Source organism: Canis lupus, chromosome 5, assembly GCF_011100685.1.
Source record: "Canis lupus familiaris isolate Mischka breed German Shepherd chromosome 5, alternate assembly UU_Cfam_GSD_1.0, whole genome shotgun sequence".
NCBI classification, from domain to species: Eukaryota; Metazoa; Chordata; class Mammalia; order Carnivora; family Canidae; genus Canis; species Canis lupus.
The window spans coordinates 10,809,371-10,832,400 of NC_049226.1; the positions used below are offsets into that span (position 1 = coordinate 10,809,371).

A 23,030-nucleotide genomic window follows, 5' to 3' on the forward strand; every position below is an offset into this window, starting at 1 on the left:
TGAATGAGACCATATAATGTTTGTCCTTCTCTGATTGACTTACTTCACTCAGCATAATACCCTTCAGTTTCATCCACGTTGAAGCAAATGGTGGGTATTTGTCATTTCTAATGGCTGAGAAAAACCTTATAGGAAGTTAAGTCCTTAAGACTTTGAAGATGAAGAGCCTTGGGTGTGTGTCATAATTCTGCTGTATACAAGTTGAATGAGCGAATCTTTTAACTTTTGTATTTATTTCCTAGGGGGGGGGGAAGAGAATAGTATCTACTCCTTAAAATCATTGTGAGGATTCAATGAGTTAATCCATACAAAGTGCATATCATTGTGGGACCAAAGCATGCTCTCAAATACTAAGATGATGATGAACATAATGATGTTGGTGATGGAAATTATAAGAAAGGTGTTGACAAATCACAAAAAGTTGGTTATTTTTTATCCTGTTGAAGTTAATAGCTGGGCACATCTCTGTAAGTATTAAAGAAATAATCTAAACAGGAGCCTAATACTTCTTGGTTTTATAAGATTTTACAAAATCCAAAACACATCCATGCATTAGTTCATTTGTGTTTACAGTAACTCTGGAGGACAGACAATTAGAGAGAGAAAATTGGTTCAGAGTGGTCAAGTGAAAGTACCAGTCCTATCTCAGAGTCGAAAGAGGCCTGAGACAGGCCTCCCATCCCCCACCTGGGGGTCATTTTGTGGTTTCTTTTTCTTCTTCTTCGATATTGTTTCTGATGAGCATTAAGTCAGCCAGGGCTCAGGTGTTGCTCCTGCATCAAACATCAGAATATCCGGAGTATTTAGGTCAGCAGCAAAGGCAATAATGACACTTATTTCTCCAAAAGTTTTTTTTTTTTTCCCCTTCTCTCTAGGCCTAAGATGCCCCACCAGAAACGCATTGAGAAATTACACTGGCTAACAGCAATTCTTGAAATATAACTTTTCTTTTGAGAAGTTTGAAGTAACTTATCACCAATTTTATTTTCTTTTTTCCCATTCAAATGTTCAGATTATTATAACTTCCTATTAATAGCTTTCTCATGGATACATACCATGGGCCTCCCAAAGATTGGTTATGATCGGTGTGACACTGGCTTCTCTCGCATATAGGGTGTGTAATGAGTGTTTGTGGGGCACTCCCGGATGTCAAGAATGTTCTGGCTTTCCTGATCATTCAGATGAAATTCAATTCAATTCGACAAACATTTTTGGCCTCATTTTACCTATCAGGTTCTCTGCCATGTGCAGATGCAGGAAGGGATTGTATCGTCTGGTCCTCATGTCAGCATTTCCTGTCCTAATCCCATGCTTCCCTTGGCTGGTGACAGTAACCACACAGCTGGCAGTCAGGATGATGGAACGATTTGGGGGAGCCTGATATCTCCCAGTCCCACACGTGCTCTTTGGCCACAGTTTAAAATAAACATGTTTTTTTACTCTCCTTGTCCCACGGGTTGTGCACTATTTTTCAAAATCCATTAAGAATAGCAAAAGCAGGTCACTCGACTTGCTTACACTGGGCTCTGATTTCTGCATCTTGACTCTTGGTTCAGGTATGTGTTGATCTTGAAAAGCATCAATGGGCCCAAAGCGACTGTCCCATCTGTAGCTCCCCTGGTCCTCCCCACCCCCTACTTTTCAGTAGATAATTTTGCCTCCTTTACAAAGATCCGTATGTCTATCTTAAGGTCTCTACTCTATCTTTCCTCAGTGTCACTGCCCCCACTGCTGTCTCTAATGTCCCCCATGATCTTAGTGAAATAGGTTTCTTTCCTCAGGAAAAGTAATGTCTCCGTGCATATCTCAGATGCCTTTCCTCTTTCCATGTCTGTCATTCTTCCCCCTTCCACCTCAAAATCTCTACATATGTCAGGCCCCACTCCTTTCCTCTTTCTCAATCTCTGAGTACAATTGGCTGGAGTCCTCTTTCAGAAGGAGTATCTCTCAAGTCTCAATAATTTCTTTCCTTGTCTACTGTGGCATTGTGTCATCCTGGTCTTCTCCCATTTCTCTGATTTTTTTTTTTTTCTGTTCCCTATATTGATTATGGCCTGGGCTCTTCACCCTTTCCACACTATTCTCATTCATCTGTTCATTTACTCATTCATTCAGGATTCGTAAAGGATCTAATAATCTGCCTTGTACCAACCTGGGCATAGGAGTACAGCAGCAAGCAGAACAAAAAAGGCTGCTTTCATGAAGCTTGCATCCTGATAGGAAGAAACAGAAAATAAACAAGTGCATTACATTTCAAACAAAGTGGGGCACCTGGGTGGCTCAGTCGGTTAAGTGTCTGCCTTCAGCTCAGGTCATGATCCCAGGGTCCTGGGATTGAGCCCCACATGGGGCCCCCTGCTCAGCAGAGTGTATGCTTCTCTCTCTCCCTCAGCCTCTCTCCCCTGCTCATACCCCCCCCCCCTCTCTCTAATAAATAAATAAAATCTTAAAAAAATAAATTTCAGATAAAGTAATTTTGGATAATAAGAGAAGATATAAAGAACAAGAAGCAGGATAATGACATAGAGAGTAGCTTCAGGTGGGGAAGTGAGCAGGAAACTAGTTTAGAAAGTGTGACCAGGAGTGCCACTCACTCTAAGGAGAAGTCATTTGAGGCAAGACCTTAATGATAAGAAACTAGCCACAGGATAAAGAGCATTCTGGGAAGAGGGGACATCTGGCACAAAGGCTCTATGATGGGAAAAGCTTAATAAGTTTGAGGTACATTTTTTAAAATGTGAACATTGTGAACAAGATAAGTGAACAGCCAGTGCCCAGAGCAGGCCTTATTAGGCCATGGTGAGGAGTCTAGATTTTATTAAGGTGCAACGAAATACACTGAAGGGCTTAAAGCAAGGAAGGTACATGATCTTATAAAATACAAAAGATGCTCTAGCTACTGTTTGTAGACTAGAATGGATGGTTTCGTCCAACCACTGTAAGGGAAAGATAACCATCAAATTGGAAAGGGTTAAAAACAAAGCAGTAAAAAAGTAGCAAAGCCGAAATGGCAGAAAGGAGGAAGGCGTAACTGGAACAATTAAAATGAGTTAAAAACTCTTGAAACAAGGCAGAAGGTACTTGAGGGAACTCAAGGTACTTGCGAAAGTGACGGAGAGCCACTGCCAAAAATCAAAGAAAATGTCAGAAAACTGGAAAGACCAAATGCTCCTATTTTCAATAGAGGAGAGACAGGGGAAGGGTATATGCAGACCAGAAGCAAATACATGGTTCCTAAAATCTCAAGTAAAATCCTCAAAGTGACTAAAATGGGAATGGTAAACGCTTAGAAAAGAACATTGTGATTATTTCCTAATAGCACAAATGGATGTAAGAAAAATTATGTAAAATGAAGCCAATTCCGACTGTGGTAGTAGTGGTGGTTGTGGGGGTGGTGGTTGACAGATTTATCAGACGGAGAATACCTCAGTCGCTCTATGTATTTGGACCCATCCAAATTCATTTACTTTCAATAAAATCATAGAACCCCAAAGGTTGTTGGAACCTTATCTGTAATCTATTCCAAATTTCTAACCTATATGAGATTTTTTTCCCCTGCAACATCCCAGTAATTCTTTGGATAACGACTGCTTGAATGTAACAAAAGGTAATTTATTCCACTTTGGAAGCATTTGAAATATATTGCTGAACATCTATTTCCAAGTAAATGTAAACCATTAATCTTACCTCTTTTCTCTGGACCACTATCAATGTAATTTTTTTTCACATAGACCCTATGATTTAAATATTCAGGATGTGTCATGTTATAAATATGGAACATAGATACATTTCAGTATTTATTTATGATTGAGCAACCATACCAAAAAGTCTAATTAGTAGCGCATTATCAAGCTAGAGCGAGGCCTCTAAAATTGTATCAATGGACTCTTTGGGTTTTTTTCCCCCTATCTATTAAAAAACAAACAGACCTATGTTTAGATCAGGTGATTGTCAAGACTAGAAGTAAAACAAAGCTAAGGAATAGAGATATGTTGGATGATTCAACCCGGATTCAATAAGAGTATTAACAAGATGTGACAATTAGTTGAAACTGGTAAACGTTAACAGCAATAAATGTAGTTCCGTAATCATTTTCCCAAAATTCCGTGTATAACTAAAAGTGACTCTGCAACAGTTCAAGTGAAAAATACTTAGGAATTTTAATTGACCACAAGCTCATTAGGAGTGAGGCGGGGCAGTAAATGTATTTGAATAGACATACCCTCTCCCTCTAAAGCAAGTGTGGCTGTCATTCCCCTGGATTTACGCTGCTCGGACCACACAGGGAACATTATCCCCTGTTCTGGATGTCACTTTGAGAATCATGTTGACAAACTAAAAATCTTCCTGAGAGAGAGATGATAACAGTTGAAGGACCATTTAACGGAGTGTGGGGAGGGAAGAGGAGTACAGAGAATTCGATTGAATGTAAAAAAGAACTTTGAACAACAGAAGGAACTAACTTGGGAAGTAGTAAGCTCTTACCACTGAAAAAGGTGGAGCCTATTCATCAGGAAGGCTCTTGGGGGATTCATGAACTGGAAAGGCTGAATTATAAGAGCCAACTTTAACTTCTCTTCCAGGCTTAATTCACTGTGCTTCAAGGGCTTGGCCTTCAAAACAACGTAGAGTTTATGGCCTGGTGGCTCCCTGCCCAGGAAGATCCTATCTTGGAGAACCTTCTGCTGTCCTGTCATATGTTAGGAAAGAGAATTTCCTGCCTATGGTTCGTTTACAGCCAGCTGTTACTCTCCCGTTCTGTTTTGGGATATCAGGGTCAAGCTTCCCCTTTTGGAAAAGGAGCAGGAGGGACTAAGAAGGGCCTGGAGGGGGAAACTTTTGTATTAGTCTTTCATTTCAGCTCCAGGCATTCCTAATGTATTATGTCAATTTGAGTTTATAACAAATCTGAGTTCGAATTTAAAGTTTCAGGTTTCCCTTCCAGAGATGCGGCGGCGGGGGGGGGGACTGAAACAGCTGCTAGGACTAGGGAGTGGCCAACCGTTGGAAGAAGCCAAACCACAATCTATCTGCTTTTTAAACTAAAAAAAAAAAGGGGGGGGGGGACAAGAAAAAAGAAAAAGCGATTAGAACAAGAGGGAGCTGCCCCCACGCCCAGCACCACTCGCGCGCTAAGGCTTGAGCACCTCGCTGGCGGAGGAGGTGAACACGGAACAGGTGCGCCTCACCCCTACCCCCCTTCTCCGCAACAGGGATTATCTTGCTGCGTTCGGTGTGCCCGGACCCCATTACTCAAGGCTGGACAAAGGCTAGAAGAGGAGCACAGAGGGGGACGGGCTGGGGGCGGAGTGGGGGGGGGGGGGAGCCCGGAGCTTCTCGTGTACAGTGTACATTACGGATGACATCATTGCCCGAAAGGGACCTGGCCCTCCCGTTCCTGGAGCTGGAGGCCGGCGAGCCTGTGCCCGCGCCGCGGCGGGGTCGCCGGGGGGTGTGCAGCGACGCGAGGAGGCGTGCCCGGGGCTGGGGAGAGCCGCGGGGACCCGGAGGCAGCCGGCCGGCCCAGACACCGCGAGGTCTGGAGGGGTTTGCGCCGCCCCAGGCTCCACCCCGCGCTCGGCCCTGGGAGGGGCACGCCTGTTTGGGGGTGGGGAGCGTGTGCACGAGGGGTGGGTCCGCGGGGGCGGGCGGGGGTGCGGGGGCAGGACAGCCGCCTGCGCATGTCCAGGCTGACAGCAGACGCGGTCAAGGGGGACCCGGAGAAGGGCAGTTGGCCACCCGCCACCCAGGGTCGGGGCCCCGCACTACCTGGGGGCGAGCCCGGGGGAAGGGGCCCGCCCTCCCCGCCTCCTCCCTGCCTCGTCCCACCGCCACCCTCTCCCGAGATCGGCGGCCCGACCCAGGGAGCCTCCGCCTCCTTCCCCGCCCCTCCGGACCTTCCCGGGGAGCGGCGGGCGGGCGTGGACGGGGCCGAGGGGGAACGAACCTAGGAGCTCGGCCGGGGTGGCCGGGCGGCCTCGGGGGAGCGGGGCGCGCCCAGCTCGGGGAAGCCGGGGCACGCGGATGAAGCCGAAGCTGCGGGGCCTCGGCGGATCCTGGTCGGCGCGGCGCTGTTCCCAGGGGAGGTGAGAGGCGGCTCCGCATGGGCCCCGTGGACAGCCCGGCCGCCTAGAGCCAGCGCCGTTCTCCTCCAGCCGAGCGGGCGCGGGGCGCGGGGCGCGGGGCCGGGGGCGCGGGGCGCGGGGGGCGGGGGCGCGGGGAGGGCGCTGTCCGCGGTGCTGAACCGGATCCCGGCAACGGGCCCCGGGGACCGCGCGCTCCCCGGCTCGGGGCGGCGCGCCCGCTCAGCTCGGAGCCGAACCCCCCGCCCGGCTCGGTCGCGGGCCCTTATTTCGGTCCGAAAGTCGCCCCCTTGGGGCAGTTCGCCCCAAAGGGTTTCCTCGAAAGTATCAGAGAGGGCGAATTGTTGACCGCGGGAATCTCCCTGTGTAGCCCCGGAAGCCACCCGCCAGAAAAAAGATGCCTGCCTTCAACAGATTGTTTCCCCTGGCTTCCCTCGTGCTCATCTTCTGGGGTAAGTACCAGCCAGCCCCCTGCCGTGCGAGATGCAGAGAACAGTAATAATGCCACCGATAATAACACTTGATTCGTGTCGTTTGTGACAAAAAGGAGCCCCGGTTGGCTTCCCTCTAGGCTTGCCTGCCAGGCACGGAAATCCATAGGGGTTCCATGAGAGCTGGGATTTTTGAGATTGGAAAAACACCTGCTTACTCTCCTGCTGCTTTATTCCTGAGCCACCCTTGCTGGTTTTCCCACCACTCCTCCTGTTTCCTGTTGATTCCAAAGTATTTTTCCCCCCTTTTCCTTTGCTGAAAGGGAATGCAGTCATGTTCATTATGAAAAATCTCGGTTGCATTTACATTTCATTTTTTTCAGTGAGAAATCGGTGGGTCTTCAGATTAATTCCCGTGCCTTTTTTAAAAAAGCCGGGTGCACGCATTTTGAGAGTGAAAACACTTTCTCTGTTGATCCATTTGTTTGATTCTAATAAGGGAAATAGGCTTCAGCCATTTGCAGCTATGGCTTTGATTAATAGGCACCTGGGCATTGCATCTTTATTCTTTTTCATGAATGTGCGAAGCTAAGGTGCTTTGGTATTTGGGAAGCTATGCGGTTTTTTTGCTTTCAGAAATGAATAGGTTCTTGTTTGCTGTGAGGAAATAAGGTGACCTTCTCCCTCCAAATAAGGAAGACCTTCACTTCCAACAGTAAGGCTGAGCAGAGTAGTGTCGGAGTGAGGTGCCTGCAAGTGTGTAGAGCGAGTTAACGAGTCTACGTGATAACATCTGAGTATGTGATTGAGAGTATGCTTTACTGTGTGGATGTGTATTCCTCGGTGTTTGAATGTGTGTGTTAGTGTATGTCTGAGCATGTTAGAATGGGCATCTGAATGGACTGGTGAGGATGTATGTATGTGTGTGTATGTGATGGTTGTGTAGTTGTGGGCATCTCTGTTTTGGTGCCTCTGATTAGACCCTCGGGTCAAATATAAGTGCTCTTCAGTTGATATATTGCTTCACATGATCTTCTACATTCCTACTTTTTCCATGCTTTTACCTTCCTCTATGCTAAAAATCAATAACCAGGATAATTAGAAGTGATCGTGCCCACCTGCTTTATTGAAACCGGGCATGTGGGATTATTCTCCCATGGTTGGCATGAAACTCATCCTGCCTGTGCAGTGGCAAATATGCTGATGGGAATTGCCTCTTTGCCTTAGTATCACTTTATTAAGCCTCCAGGAGTTACTGGCTGCCAGCATTATCTGGATTGTGCATGTGACCAAAAGCAAAGCCAAGCTTCCTGTTGAACAAAATGCCTGATGAGACAGTCCTGGAAGGACAAAGAGGGAGAGTAATGCCAATCCCAAGAGTAGACTCACCGCCATCCATTCCCAGTAGAGTAGACTACACCTGAAGATGGAGCAGACATAATAGGTTGCCAATGATCTCACCTGCCTTGAAGATTTAAGGCTGGGATTTCCTCGGCGGGGGGGGGGGGGGGGGGGGGGGGGGGGTGGGAGGCTAAGACTAGGGACATGAGGCTTAGGAGAGGTTTGTCTGGCTGGATAAGAAAGTGTGGGTAAAGCAACGGGAAATGAAGTTGCAGACAAGGGCCCGGGTAAGATTCTACAGAGCCTTTCTTCCCAAACCTTAATTTAAATGTTTAGCATCCCTGCCTGAATTCCAGGGGTGGGGGTGGGCATGCCATTTTATTCCAGGCCTCTCTTAAGACTTACAGAGCTTGGCTTGGAGTCTTAGCTCTGGAGTCTTAGCTCTGCCGTTAGCTTGCTATGTAACGACCTTAGAGTATCTGGTTCCTCATAGGTAAAGTTTGGAAGTTGGAGCAGATAATGTCTAAGACTGAAGAGTAAGGAAATAGTTACAGAATATTGCTAAACTTGGCAGTGTCCACCCCTCTCTTCACTCCCACTCCCCACCGCACCCCAAAATAAAACCTTTGGAAGAGATGGGCACATCACACGCATGCTTGCTGATTCTCAGCTTCTTTATAACCAGAACACTGGTTCACAAAACTTAAAAGCTGCAGAAGCAAAGAGGGATGGTTTGGGAAACTTGATCATCAGATGTAAGAGAAAGAGCCTCAATTCACAAATGCAATTTCATTTTATTTTATTGAATGTAATTCTAGTATTTGAAGACCACTTCGACTAGATAAGTTCTCCCTTCCCAAGTTGATTTTTCACATGATGCAATATGAATGGAAAGACTCTTTTCCATGATATTACTTTCTGCACGTATTGAAGAGTTCCCTTATTTCCTTTAACAAAGTATATAATACGTAATTAAAAAAAAAAAACTCAACACTTGCCTGGTGCGTTATAGTTTGCAAAGCATTTTTCAATTCATTACTTCTTTTTGGTTACCCTATCAATCCCTGGGGGTGTTCAGGGGGAAAGTAGTATTATATCTAATTTAGAGGTGAGGAAATGAGCTCAGGGAGAGGGAAGAACTTGCTAGAGAACTCTTGTTTCCTGATTTCAACCTTCTAGTACTTATTCTAGTACCTCTTATGGACACATGTGCTGCTATGCTGGATTGCCAGATGGTTATCTGTCCTTTCATCCTTTTTCTGAGCCCCCACTCTTCCTCCCCTCCGTCACGCCATTGCCTTACCTAAAGGCCTGCTTAGCCTGTAGGTCCAGGTCTACTCTTCCAGGTGTCTGCTGTATTGGGGCATGTTTTCCTCTCTTCCTCCTAGCAGCCCACCTTGCTGCACCCCATTCTTTCAAGGATCTGCTAAGTGACTGGCTAATCTGATAGACAAATCACTTCAGGGTGTTAATATCTACAGATAACTTCATTTATTATCCTCTTTTTTAAAGTATTTACATTCTAATCAGAGTCTTTATTTATTATCTTACCACAAAGAAAAACATTCTAGAGCAAAATGGGCTTGGGGTGGGGCGAGGTGCAATGTAGTAATGCCCAAAGAAGAAAAAGAAGAAAAAGATTTGGGGGCATGAGAGGAGTGAGTTCAGTACATTACTCTCCACCTCATAATAGATCGATACCATTCCTTAGTTAAATATAATCATTAGTAATAACATCACATTCTACCTTCTCAGAAGTTTCTTCACTATTACCATGGAAATTGAAGAAGAGACCAAAGGTCCAATGATTTGGCCAAGATTATTCCAGGAGTTTATTACTTACAGTCAGCCATGTGGCTTGATTACCTGCCATATGTACAATGTTTCTTGGATATCTAGAGAGTTTCGTAGACAGAGCGGCAGTCTCCATGGGGTGGAAAAACAGATTTCACCTCTTTTTTTTTTTTAAGATTTTATTTATTCATGAGAGACAGAGAGAGAGAGAGAGAGAGAGAGAGACAGACAGACAGACAGAGGGAGAAGCAGGCTCCATGCAGGGAGCCCCACACGGGACTCGACCCCGGGTCTCCAGGATCACACCTTGGGCTGAAGGCGGCGCTAAACCACTGGGCCACCTGGGCTGCCCTAGATTTCACCTCTTGATGGAAGGAGCCACAAGTTATGTTAGCAAAGGTCAAGCAAAGAGGGATGAGAGAATTTTGTGGCCATTTTGTGTACTATCTAGACCCCCATGAGCAGAATTCTTATGCCTTGAAATTGAGCTTTGGCCATGAGAAGGGAATCAGTCAGTAGCACTTGCTCTCTGATGATACCTTAGATTATTGTCATCTCAGGCAGCCCGGGTGGCTCAGTGGTTTAGCACTGCCTTCAGCCCAGGACCTGATCCTGGAGACCCTGGATCGAGTCCTGCATCGGGTTCCCTACATGGAGCCTGCTTCTCCCTCTGCCTGTGTCTCTGCCTCTCTCTCTCTCTCTCTTTGTGTCTCTCATTAATAAAAAATAAATAAAATCTTAAAAAAAATTATTGTCATCTCGGGAGCAACTCAGGAAAAAGGGAGACTGCCATGCTATCCATAGTCATATCCTGACTGCATAGATTCTGTTTGTCCTTCTTTAACCGTAAACGATCTGACTGTGCTTCTATTTAAGACCAATTCATCTACTTGTTCACTAAAGTACATCGCCTGTCACCTATTCAAGGGTGTTGGTCCAGTAAATTATTCCTTTTCAAACCCCAGCAGCTCTACTACCACCTTCATCCAAGCAAAACCATTGAGTTGTCTCTCGGTCTGATCAGCATACCAGCCTCTTAACTATTCTCTTTGCTTCCATACTTGTCCTTCCTCACCTCTTCCACTTATTCTCAACATAGCAGTCAGATCATGTAATTTTGTATAAATCATATCATTCTTCCACTCAGAAGACTCCAGGGTTCCCCATGTCACTCCGAGCAAAAGTCAAAATTCTAATTGTGTAGACCAGCTGTGATCTAGCCCCGGCTTATGTGTCCTTCTTTCTCACTTTGTTCCCTGTGCTTTATCATGCTCTTTGCTTTCAATAGACACTCCAACCCTAGGATCCTTGGAATGTTCTTTCCTCTACTTGGCACACTTGCTCACAGATATTCATATATTTCTTCTTTCCCTCATTTTTTTCCTTCAGTGCCTGCTCATTGTCACCATCTCCATGAGGCTGTCCCCAATGTGCCTATGTCCCTCTTTTTACTCATAGTACTTATTGTAATGTATCTTATTTTTCTCACCCTCCCCTGGGATGTGTAGACTCCATGAGAACAGGGATGGTTTCTGTTTTGTTCCCAGCTGTATTGTCACTGCCTAGAAAAGTGCCTGGCACGTGATAAGCACACAATATATTTGTTGAATAGCTAACAAGCAGATGAAGGGTAAAATACCTTAACAAGTCATATGCGTACAAAGCACATTCCTATAAATCACTCCATAAAATACTGTATTAGATAGATGTTATTTTCAGCATGCTGTTGATGAATATACTGAGTCTCAGAGGTTAAAGAGTAGATAAACTGAGGCCTTCAGCTGCTAAGTACATCTTCATCCTGCCTCTGTATTTGTTCCTGTGCGTTCCTTGGTACATTTTCCTATCCTGCTTTGAAGCCATCATCGCTGAACTAACTTAATCTATACCAGGTCTCATTAAATATGAATATGCCCTAAGGCTGCCTGCGACACAGAGTTCTCAATACACATCCTCTATTCATTCCCAAACTTTTGCACAGACCACACCTTCTTTTCTCTTTTTTTTCAACCAGGTCAACAATCAAGACTTCAAACACATCACACTCTGAAAGTGTTTCTGATCAGTTCTTTCTAGATACAGAGCCTCTCTCCTTGGAAGTGATGGTCCATATGCAGAAGCAGGAGATCTTCTTGCAGACTACCATATAAGACCAGCCTCAGCTTGCTTGAGAGTTTTAAAACCAATTAATTTGATTTTACTTTGATGTTCTAAGTTCCATCATAGTGCCACTTGTTTGTTTTTATAGAAAGGTGACTGCCATCTGCAGTGCCTCATTCGGATACGTCCGGAGTGTTGAAAGCGTGACTACCCCATGTTCTCTGACAAATGGATCTTGAGAGCTTGTTTGTAGGTTCTAGCAGGGGAGCACAGCTTCTCATATGCCCTTGACAAAGAATGGTCCTCCTTTATAAGATTGTCCTCTTCAAGTGCACAGCTTTGGGAGGGATGCACATGGGGCAGTGAGGTAGGAAGGGGACACCTGCCTAGCCAGCCAGTTCAGCCAAATCCACCCTGGCAATCAGTGAGGTGAGAAATTCCAGTGCCACTTGTTTTTTAAACTCTGTGTTTAATAATGACAATTTTTGCCTTCAAAGTCAGTCAAATGTAATTTATTTTTTGACTCAATTAGTTAGTCAATCTCATTTTAAGCTCTAAACCTCTGTTTTTAGAATGAATTGTTTGCCAATACAGAAACAGACTAACCATTTACAGTGTAGTAGCTTTTTTTAAACTTTATTTCTTTTTTTGTATATTTTTATAGTGGAGTTCAGTTTGCCAACATATAGCATTACACCCAGTGCTCATCCGTCAAGTGCCCCCCTCAGTGCCCGTCACCCAGTCACCCCATCCTCCCACCCACCTCCCCTTCCACTACCCCTTGTTCGTTTCCAAGAGTTAGGAGTCTCTCATGTTCTGTCTCCCTCTCTGATTTCTCTCTCATTTTCTCTCCTTTCCCTTTAATCCCTTTCACTATTTTTTATATTCCCCATATGAGTGAAACCATATAATGTCTGTCCTTCTCCGATTGACTTACTTCACTCAGCATATTACCCGCCAGTTCCATTCACATTGAAGCAAATGGTGGGTATGTACTAGCTTTTAAATATCAATGTGTATGGCTTCATTTTTTTTTTAGGGCTTCTGTTTTTATTATTCATGAGAAGGTAGCATCAGAAGGGGCCCTAGAAGTCCTGATATAGGAATCTTTCATGGTCATCCCACTTTTTAATCTTCCATACAATGAAGTGTAAACTCTTTACCAAATATTTTTTTGCATTAAGTGAACAGCTTTAGCACCAGAAAACTCTTTCTCTCTCTCTTTTTTTTTAATGAGCTCAACTTACTTTCTTATAATTTCTGGAATTGGACAGAATTTATTTTCTTTTCCACAGGCCTCCCTTCAAATATTTGAAGACAGATAAGTTCTGTGTCCAAGTCAGGCACCCCCTCGTCCTCCCATCTGTTTTTCCCCAGATTTTTTCCCCAGACCCTTCTCCATCTTGCTCCCCTCTGGGCATGCACTCATTGAACAACTTTCTTTTGCAAAACGTGACACCCTGAACTGATTATAATGATCCAGATTTGTTCTGAACAGTGCAGAGGCACTGTTTCTCATTCTGTACATTGTACATCTGTTAATGCAGCCCACATTTGCACTTGCCTTGTTGGCAGCCACATCCCACTTTTGACTCATTCTGAAAGTACAGTCTGATGTACTTGCCTTTTTTTTATGGGTTACAAGTTTCTAGAGGGCGGGGACTGTAAGTCCAGACCTCCATATGGCATGTAAGGTGTTCCCCCCAATCTGACCTCTCTCCAGATTTTAACTTTGGTTCTCTCTACTCCTCTGCAAAGACGACTCTCCACTCCAGACGAGTGGTCAGTTCACTGTCTTCCTCAAGGCTGCTCCATCTCCCACCAGGCATCAGAATTACCTACATTTTTTCCATAGACTTCAGATTTAGTTACATCTCTCTGAGGCTTGCAAACATCTGACCCCTCATAGAAAGGTCTTCACAGTGTGGTTCTAGCTCCCTTTCTAGACCCCAGCCTCATCTTCCTTCTCTTTCTCTCTCCCCAGTCCCACCAGGAATAATTGTCCCTCCTCTGGGAACAGAACACATCACCAGCATGGCATTCATCATAGCCCCATTTAATGATACGTAGGAGTATGTGTTCCCTGCTAGACTATAAATGCCTTTCGGGTGTGGTTAGTGTTTCGTTCATCTTTGTGACTTAGCCTAGCATTAGGCCTGGCATAGAGTAGAGTTCAGTGAATGGTGGCTGAATGAAGGGTTGCATGGATGGTCAGTGAATGGGTGTGTGTGCGCCCCCTGTTTCCCACCAAGACTCTAAGCCTTTGAGGGTAGGGCTCTAGGCTGTACCACATCCCAGCTGCATCCTAGGAGGCTTTCGGTAAATTCTGAGTCATGCATGGCTCCTCTAGCTCACTCCCTGCCTGCTCTGAGTGAGCATCCTTGGGGAGCACAGGTGAAGATGTACATACATGTCCATGCGACTTTCAAGTTTGTCTCATGATTCTTGCTTCTTTGTCTCTTCTCCCTCCCTCTTATTCTCCAATGTTGCTCTCCTGGTACTTGCCTCCCCAATACCTCCTGTTCCTTCCCTGTCACCCGGCCTCTCTCCAGTCAATGTCTGCTTCCCTGTGTGTGTGGAAGTGCCCTCGGAGACGGAGGCCGTTCAGGGCAACCCCATGAAGCTGCGCTGCATCTCCTGCATGAAGAGGGAGGAGGTGGAGGCCACCACCGTGGTGGAATGGTTCTACAGGCCCGAGGGCGGTAAAGATTTCCTTGTATGTCTGGCTGCTGACTCTGGCCTTTCTTCTTTCTTTTCGTTTCTTTCTTTCTTTTTTTTTTTTCTGGCCTTTCTTTTACTTGCCTCTGCTGTTATGTGCCTGGCTCCTGAGAGTCTGGGGAATGAAGATCTGACAAATACTGGCTCTTTCTTTTCAAAGCACTGACAGCTCCCCAGCAGATAACTGACAGCCCAGCCTCTGTGAAAGGAAGGGCACTTGGCCAGCTGTGAGCAGTCCTGGTCATGAGCAGGGGAAGGGGGAGGAGAGAGAAACAGCGCTTAGAGCCTACTGTGTGCTCGGCACCCAATAAGGCACTTCGCAGGTGTTTAATTTTCTGCACCATTGGAGTGGATGGATTAAATTGGTAGAAAAATTGAAATGACACTCAGCGTCATTAAATGGAATAGCGTAGGTTAGCTTGCTGAAATCTCACAATCTCAGGGCAGTAAGAGTGACAGGAATGACCAAACTGCTCTTCAACTGGCGTGCCCAGCACAGCATCCATGATGAGTGAAATATTTAAATAGTTCTATACTGGATATTTGCTGTGCCAAGCCTCCCTAGTGGTCTCACCGCCATCGGTCCCACCAGGAACCTGCGGATCTCCTTATGTTCTAGAAACTAAGGAATCACCCTAACAGAGCAGGGAGCCTCCAAGACTCTGCCCTGTGCCGTGGCTAATGTCAATTCTGATTGGTTGGTGCCACGGCCAATGTGGTTGGTACACGCTTTGAATACCATCTTGGGGATGGCTGGACTCTGGAACCTCAATGCCTGGGTTTGAGTCTTGATTCCACCACCTATGAGCTCTGTGCCCTGGGACAGTCTGCTTCAGCCCTGTGCCTCAGTGTCCTCATCTCTAACATGGAGATGCAAACCATAGCAGCCTCAGAGAACTGTTACCTTCAAAGTTGTTAGCTTTAATTTTTAATGCATTTAGAAGAGCCCTGGAATATAGGAGGCATGATATAAGTGTTTTCTGGAGAAAAGGTATAAGTACATAAGTGAAGCTACTGAGGTCCAAAGAAGTCAAGTTGATTAGAGAGCTTAGATTCGAACTAGGGACACAAAGCTCTTTTTACTGCACTATGCCACCGTCCCAGAGGCAAGTTTCTTTCCTACAAAGACTTCTTGGAGACAACAGCAGGGTGAAGTTGAGTGTATGCTCCAATCGGGTGCCAGAACTGGAACCAGTAGACTCCCCTGAAATCTTGGGATTCGCTCAGAGTTGACTGTGACCAAGGCTAGTCCCCAGGTCACAGGCACCTGGATGTCTGGGCCAGAGGCAAAGGCCCCCAGTGGCCTCAGCCTGGTTGTGTGCTAGCCACCGACTTTGTTTCCAGGTCTGCCCAAAGTGAGTAGAAGTTGACTCAGACAGAAGAAAGGAAACTTCAGAAGGTAGTAGTGGCCGTACAAAGCAATGCTGTCTCCTAGGAATTTTTGTGAAAGTGGAAATGTTCCATATTCATGGTGTCCAGTACAGTAGCCACGAGCCACATGTGGCCACTGAGCCCTTGAAATGTGTCTTGTGAGTTTTACATTTTATTTAATTTCTAGTCATTTAATTTTTCATGTAAATAGCCACACGTGCCAAGTGGAGACCAGAATGGACAGCACAGCCGTAGAGAATAAGACGGTGGAGGTGTCTGAGAAAAGAAGTTTTGAGACCGCATTTCAGTTATTATTCAGCCCAAAGTGAAAGACATGAGGTGTGCATATCACTTTGCAGCTCTCTGCTCGTCTGTGACACTTTGGCATCCTGGGTCCCAGTCTGTCGCCCACCCAGACTGGCCACATCCCCTCAGTGAGAACCAGATCAGAGAGTCAAGTTCTGAGGCCGAGGCTTTCAAATGTCTTTGTGACTCAGGAAGCTGGCCTTCCTGGTCTCTATGCCCTGTTCTCTCACTGGTGCCCCGGTGACCCATCTTACTCTCTTTTGCTCTCTCTCTCTCTCTCCTTCCAATTTTTTCTTTCTCTCAGTTTCCCCCTCCTGGTCTCCTGTATGCTTCATTTACCTTTTTTAAAAATAATTTTTAAAAGATTGTATTTATTTATTTGAGAGAGAGAGAGAGCACGAGCAAGAGGAAAGGCAGAGGGAGAGGGAGAAGCAGATGACTCACTGCTGAGCAGGGATCCTGATTCGAGGCTTGATCCCAGGACTCTGAGATCGTGACCCGAGCTGAAGGCAGATGCTTAACCGACTGAGCCACCCAGGCGCCCCTTCACTCACCTTCTTTTGTTTTCTTTCTTTGCACCTCTTTTTTCCTGCCAGCCTCCTTCCTGCCTCCCCCTTTCTGCATCTTCCTTTGCTGTGTCTGAATATCCCGATACATGTTTACCTTTGCTCACGTTTCCCTGCCTTTCTCTCTTGCCTGCCCTCCTCCAAGCCTCCTTCATCCTACACCCACGCTTGGGATCTCCTTGTAACACTGTCCCCTTTCTCCTCTGTCCATGCACAATTCTGCTCTTTTGCTCTGACCTGTCCCCATCCTGGCTCTCCCGCCCTATTTTCTCTCCTGGCCCTACTCTCTTTTGCTTCTCTACCTGCAGATCTATGAGTATCGAAACGGCCAGCAGGAGGTAGAGAGCCCCTTCCAGGGACGCCTGCAGTGGAACGGGAGCAAGGACTTGCAGGATGTCTCCATCACTGTGCTCAACGTCACCCTGAATGACTCTGGCCTCTACACCTGCAACGTGTCCCGGGAGTTTGCTTTTGAAGCACATCGCCCCTTTGTGAAGACCACACGGCTGATCCCCCTCCGAGTCACTGAGGAGGGTGAGGCTGGGGCCACAAGTTCTCTGGGGTGCCTTGCTCTTGGGGAGGGAGGACGGTGGGTTTCCACACAAATGACACCCTTGCAGAGTGCAAAACCCACTTATCCGGAGCAGTGATATCTGAACATGTCACCGTTGTCTTCCTTTAGTGGCCAGCTGAACTGCAAACTGCCTGACAGCTTGCCTCTCTGCACCTTTCCTCAAAGCAGAAAGGCTCAGAGATGACAGTAGAATGACCTTTTCCTTGATCCTCTGATTCTCATCCTTGGAGAAAGAGGATGGCCTCCATGAGGCCTAAAGCTGCCAAACCAGCTACACCTGCTTCTCTGGCTTGTGTTGAATCCCTGACTCGATGGGCACAGGGAATCTCATGAGGATATCTGGAGGCCGTCTAACCCTCTTGTGTGTAAGCCACACGTAGCCCTGAACCATCCATGTTCAGACTCCAGCAAGCCTCCAAGTCCCCCGCGGGACTTTTTAAAATGCAGACTTTCTGATTCGGTAGATAGATAGAGCCTGGGAATTTGCACACCTAACGAATTGCCAGGAGATGCCCATGCTGCTGGGGACCACACTTTGAGAACCACTGCTCTAAACCAGAGTTTGACCATCTTTTGTCTTCTGTCTCCCTCCACAGTAATCACACAAGCAACCCTCCTTCCCCATCCCCGGCATCTCTCATCACATAACCTCATTCTTGACTGGGAGAAAAAAAAATACCACCTTTCTGGTCTTTAGTTTAAAATCTTCAGATTTCCCACAGCTAGTTTCTTGTTAGCAAAGTGGGCAGAGGGGACTTTTCCTTCTACTTCTTTTCCTTCTACTGCCAACGCAACTCAAATGTCTCTGTTTTAATCTGGTCCGGAATCTTGAGAGTTGAAGTTTGAGTGTTCTCAAACACCATTCTCATTCTGCCTTCAAGGGACTCCGGGAGTTGCGGCTCCTAGCCCCTTGCTAACACTCCCTCATGTGTCAGAAGAGTGATATATGCACCTCCTTTTGTGTTTTCTCATCCAGGTTAAATGATGGTTCCCTTTTTTCTAGCCTGTTCTCAGGCGATCTATTTCTGGCATTATCACTGCCCCAAGATACAGGATGGTGAGCGGGCAAGAGGTGTGGGGCATGAAAGAAGAGGTCAAGATCAAGATAGGGCTCTTCCTAGGATTCCCAAGAACCCTGACTTCCAAGTCACGAGTCTGATTTTTTTTCTCATGTTATTGTGATAGAATTCATGAAGCACACTTGAGAGCAGATGGCAGGGCAAGAGATGTCATGATTTGGTCCTGATGAGGACAACAGGACTAAAACGAGTAGGTCAATTCTGAACGAGCAGAAGCACCCTTGGACCACTGGCATTTAGGCCTGATGAGCTGTCTTCCCCCTCTGAGCACATCTCCTCTTGTGTACCTGGAATGGGTTGGACTGGAAGCTCTCTAAGGTATTTTTCTGTTCAGAAGTTCCATTATCCTCTCTGTTTACACACCTCTTCTCCCCGGGGAAGAGAAGCCGGCGCCCTCTACTGCTCACCACCGGGAACTTGGCTGTGCCCGCCGGACCCTGGGAAGGTGCCTGTCTCACCCGCTGCTCTCTCAGGCTTTTGCCTCCAGTGGAAAGGGTGGCGAAGCTGAACCAGGCCGCCTGCTGGGCACCAGAGCAAGGCTTGGGCCAGAATAGGAGGAAAACAAGTCTGTCATCAGAACCACAGAGCCTCTCGGGATGGTAGGGCTGGAGGGAAGCTTGGCTCTCATTTCATCCAGGTGTTCTGAACAAAGAGCAGGAGTCAGAATCGCCCAGGGGGCTTTCCTTCAGTGTAGACATCTCTGCACTCCTGTGGGTATGTGTGATTTTGGCAGTTGGAGTGAGGTCTGGCTTATGTCATAGAAATGACTCCCCAGGTGATTGCTTGGAGGGTGCGGCTCTGGTGCCTCTCATTTTGTGGTGGGGAGATCAGTGAGGGGCTTGCCTAGGGACATGAAGCAAATTAGCACCAGGTGCAGGACTACAAGCCAGATTTTTCGCCCACCAGGCTACCTCTCTGTCCATTGACTCTTTTTCCTTCTACTACCATCCCACTCCTTGCTACTCTTTTTTTCTTCTCCTTCGTTTCATGACTTTTTTCCTTCCTTCCTTCCTTCCTTCCTTCCTTCCTTCCTTCCTTCCTTCCTTCCTTTTCCTTTTCCTTTTCCTTTTCCTTTTCCTTTTCCTTTGTGACCCCATGGCAGCCTGAGAACACCGCCACCCACATTCACTGCTCTCATGAGGCTCAGAGCCACACGCTCCACCTTGACACACCCCACTACATTTCCTCCATTCCTATGTTCTCCCAGAATCTCTCTGGTTCTCTTTGTTCAAGATGAACTTATCCTGCCCTAAGCTCTGACCTCCTGGCTCTAAGACAAAAATCTGAGATCTCTTCACCTAGAAGTGACTAAAAATACTGAGCATGGATGGCTTCTTCCTGTGTTACTACTTCCAGGCTATTGCATTTAAAAAGCATGTTCCTTGAGATGAATGCATCACAAATCAGGTAATGTCGAGCCCACAAAAAGGCATTTGATGTGCATGGTGTTCTTCTGTGCCTCAAGCTCCATCTATGACCTCTAGCCTCAGGAGGTCCAGCATCCAGGAAACGTGGGTGATCCTGGAGTCTTTGGACTGCTTCTCAGAGCTGAGGGTCATGGTAGGAGCTATTCTGTGCTTTTAATGAGCGAGGCCTTATGGATGACCGGGGCCTATGAATAACCGAGGAGCATGAATCTAATTCACTGGTAGGAGTTAGCAACAGAATATGTGGCTGCAATCTTCTTTCCCATGAGAAAGGAAGATGTATCAGGACAATTTGCCATATATCATATTTTAATTGTCATTTGGGTTGGCCGTGAAACAAAGATCGATATTTATTTATATTCATTCATTCAACAAATACTTATTGAGTACTTCAGACACGCCGGGATGAAACGACAGGTGGATAATTCAGAAATATGTAAAATGTGTTCTTAATAAGCAAACACTCACTAGAGAAGAGAGAGAAACACATCACAATAACAACGGACGGATGAGAAAAAGTGCTCAGAGGAGAGGCTGAGGCAGGTTTCACAGAGCGGGGGACTTTGGTGGCACTGGGAAGAATGGTCAGGGGATGGAAAAGCAGGAGAGGATATGGGGACAGAGGTAGCAGAGGGAGTCCAGTCACAGAAGGGGAAATGAGGAAGGGGAAAGAGGGTGAAGAAAAGTCCACAGATCCCCAAAGACCACAGTGTATATGAGAAGTGACGTTTTGCTGGTGCATCAAGCAGAAATGAGGAGAAAAGAGCCGGACTGTGAATGGTCCCACATGCCCTGTTAACAGAGTTTGGTCTTTCTCCTGAGGGCAGCATGGAACATGGAGGGTTTTAAGCATGAAAATGGCAGGATCAGGTTTGTATTTCAGAAAGTCTGCTTAATACATGGAATGCTCCAGTTCTCATTTCTGTTTGGTTTTGGGATGACCTAGCAGAAAAGTGGGCTGGGAAGGACCCTGTTTCCCATCCAGACGTGGAGAGAGCACGCCCAGACCACGGGCAGGCTGACCGTACTGGCCCCACACATGTGTCCCACCCTCTCTCCCTCTGCCACCCTAAGCTCAGAGGACACAGGTGGTTGGACGGGATACGCTCCCCACATCTGTGTGGACCTTCACATCTCACAAGATATTCTTGAACACGCCAGGTAATGCAATGGTGTGAACGGTTTTACCCTTGCCTTACATTTTAGGCAAATGGTCTCAAATAAGGGCAATGATGATTCACACAAAATAGGGACGCAGCTCTTATATCTCAGGCCGTTCCAAGATTGCTTCCACTGCTCTATTATTTCTTCCACTCCTCATTCCTCCTCAACCCCCACCCCAGAAGAAAGTTGGTGAGAAAGCTGACAGACAGGAGCATCAGAGGATATTAAATCACTCTGAAGCCTTCTTGAGTTCCTTAGAACCAGTACTTACTTAAGCCATTAAGCCATTCTTAAAAATAGGTCTCATATATCTCTGACCCAGTGACAGCTCTGGGTTTGTTGGACATGCACATTCTAAGCCTCATTGTCCCCCTTGCAGCTGGAGAGGACTTCACCTCTGTGGTCTCAGAGATCATGATGTACATCCTGCTGGTCTTCCTCACCTTGTGGCTGCTCATTGAGATGATATATTGCTACAGGAAGGTCTCAAAGGCTGAAGAGGCGGCCCAAGAAAATGCGTAAGTTCTAAGATGCCAACATAATGCTAGCTGGCCCCTTCGAGTGCTTGCTGTCACGGGTGAGGTGCTAAGCAATTGACACAGTCCTCCACTCTCCTCACCATGATCTTCAAGGGAGGCTGAATTAATATACCCACAGATGAGAAAACTGAGCTCGGGAGAGTTTGCCCAAGGCCATTGTAAGAGGCAAAGCAAGGTTTTGATTTGTGTCTGCTAACTCCTAACCGGTACTGTTAACCTCTGATGTAAAAGCCCATAAGCTAAAAACAAAACAAAACAAAACAAAAAGCCATAAGCTGCCATCACAATCCTATGAAGTTAGCATTATTATGACCATCTTATAGATGCTAACACAGGCCTATGGAGGTTAAGTGGCTTGCTGAGGCCACAGATACTGAGAGGAGAGGCTGGGATTTAGGCCCATCTATTCCAAACATTCATGTTTTTGTGTCACTCTCAGCCATTTGTTGTACACTGTGGAACTCACCAGGCCACCTGGGTACTGCCTTTTATTAGCTACGGAGCTCCGAGCCCACATGTTCTTCATCCTGGACCTTGGCAGCAATCGAATACCCATGTAGGGGCTCTCATTCCCCAATGTCCAGAGTGTGCCTTTGCCATTTTCGCCAAAGCCGTGGTCACTCAGGAGTGAGCACATCTAAGCAATGGTGGGGTGTGAGGGTCGAAGAGGCCGCTCTGGCCTGTTGTTCAGGGAGAAGAAAAACAGAACTCCTAGATTAAAAGGCTAGCAACATCGCTGAAGCGGTATCCTAAAAACCGTAGGCTTTTATCACTTAAAAATGTTTGATAAAGAAAGTGTTTTGCATGATATCTATGATCTCAGAAAAGTACAAATTACAACTGATATGAGGATAGAAAATAATGTGCTGGAGAGGCTGTCATTCCTGATGAAACCTGGGTGCTTGGATTTTAGTGCTTGGACAGAAAGTGCCTACAACTCGGCCAGCACAAAAGACAGAGCTGGAACCGAGGCCCCCAGCAGAGCCAGGATCCCCCAAGGGCTACAACATATGCAAAGGACAGACCAGAAAATCCGTCCACCAACCTGGGGGAAAACCCAAGGAGACTTACCTATCTTGGCCTGACTCCCAGATAGAAACATAAAAGATTCTTGAGAATGAGTAACCACAAGCCTGCACTCACAATGTTCGGGATTTAAATTTATACTACCTACAGGATCCAGAAGTCTCTAAGCTGAAAAATTCAATTAAAAAATTAGTCCCCAGACAGTGATAACCATGTAGAAGCAAATGAAAACCCATTCTGAAGGGACCGTCTCTGAGCTGAGGCTTACCAGGATTCCCCACACTCAGCGCTGCTGAGTCTGATTTCAGTCTGATCCAAAGCTACAAGCTGCAGCAGGACATGAGCCAGCACAAGCAAGAGAAGAAACAAATGGCAGGATTCAATCCCAGGAACTTCAGACACTTGGTAGAATTTAGAAAACGAGTCGGTCTAAAAGAGTTAAAGCAATACAAGGATGAACCAGGAGCATAAGAATATAATAAGTTGCTAAGGAAAACCAACAGGCAGATTT

The 23,030-nt window shown here is 46.4% G+C and overlaps 1 protein-coding gene and 1 long non-coding RNA gene across 7 annotated transcripts in view; one reads left to right on the plus strand and one right to left on the minus strand.

The window, feature by feature from the left end:
- Positions 1 to 6,133, minus strand: LOC102155174. Its single transcript, XR_005359117.1, has 4 exons — positions 5,948 to 6,133; positions 4,486 to 4,613; positions 2,153 to 2,213; positions 1 to 773 (listed from the first exon to the last, which is right to left on the minus strand). It is a non-coding gene; the product is annotated as an uncharacterized LOC102155174 (long non-coding RNA).
- Positions 5,105 to 23,030, plus strand: part of SCN3B (sodium voltage-gated channel beta subunit 3) — a 25,178-nt gene continuing 7,252 nt past the window's right edge. For 2 of the 6 annotated variants that reach the window (XM_038535841.1, XM_038535842.1), the window contains exons 1-5: positions 5,654 to 6,086; positions 6,454 to 6,535; positions 14,302 to 14,465; positions 17,019 to 17,244; positions 21,334 to 21,472. In XM_038535841.1, the coding sequence (XP_038391769.1) occupies positions 6,481 to 6,535; positions 14,302 to 14,465; positions 17,019 to 17,244; positions 21,334 to 21,472 (584 nt within the window). In that variant the 5' untranslated portion in view covers positions 5,654 to 6,086; positions 6,454 to 6,480. Of the gene's footprint in view, positions 5,179 to 5,501; positions 5,538 to 5,649; positions 6,087 to 6,453; positions 6,536 to 14,301; positions 14,466 to 17,018; positions 17,245 to 21,333; positions 21,473 to 23,030 lie in introns of those variants that run through there. The other 4 variants (XM_038535839.1, XM_038535840.1, XM_038535838.1 and 1 more) reach the window with 4 other exon arrangements.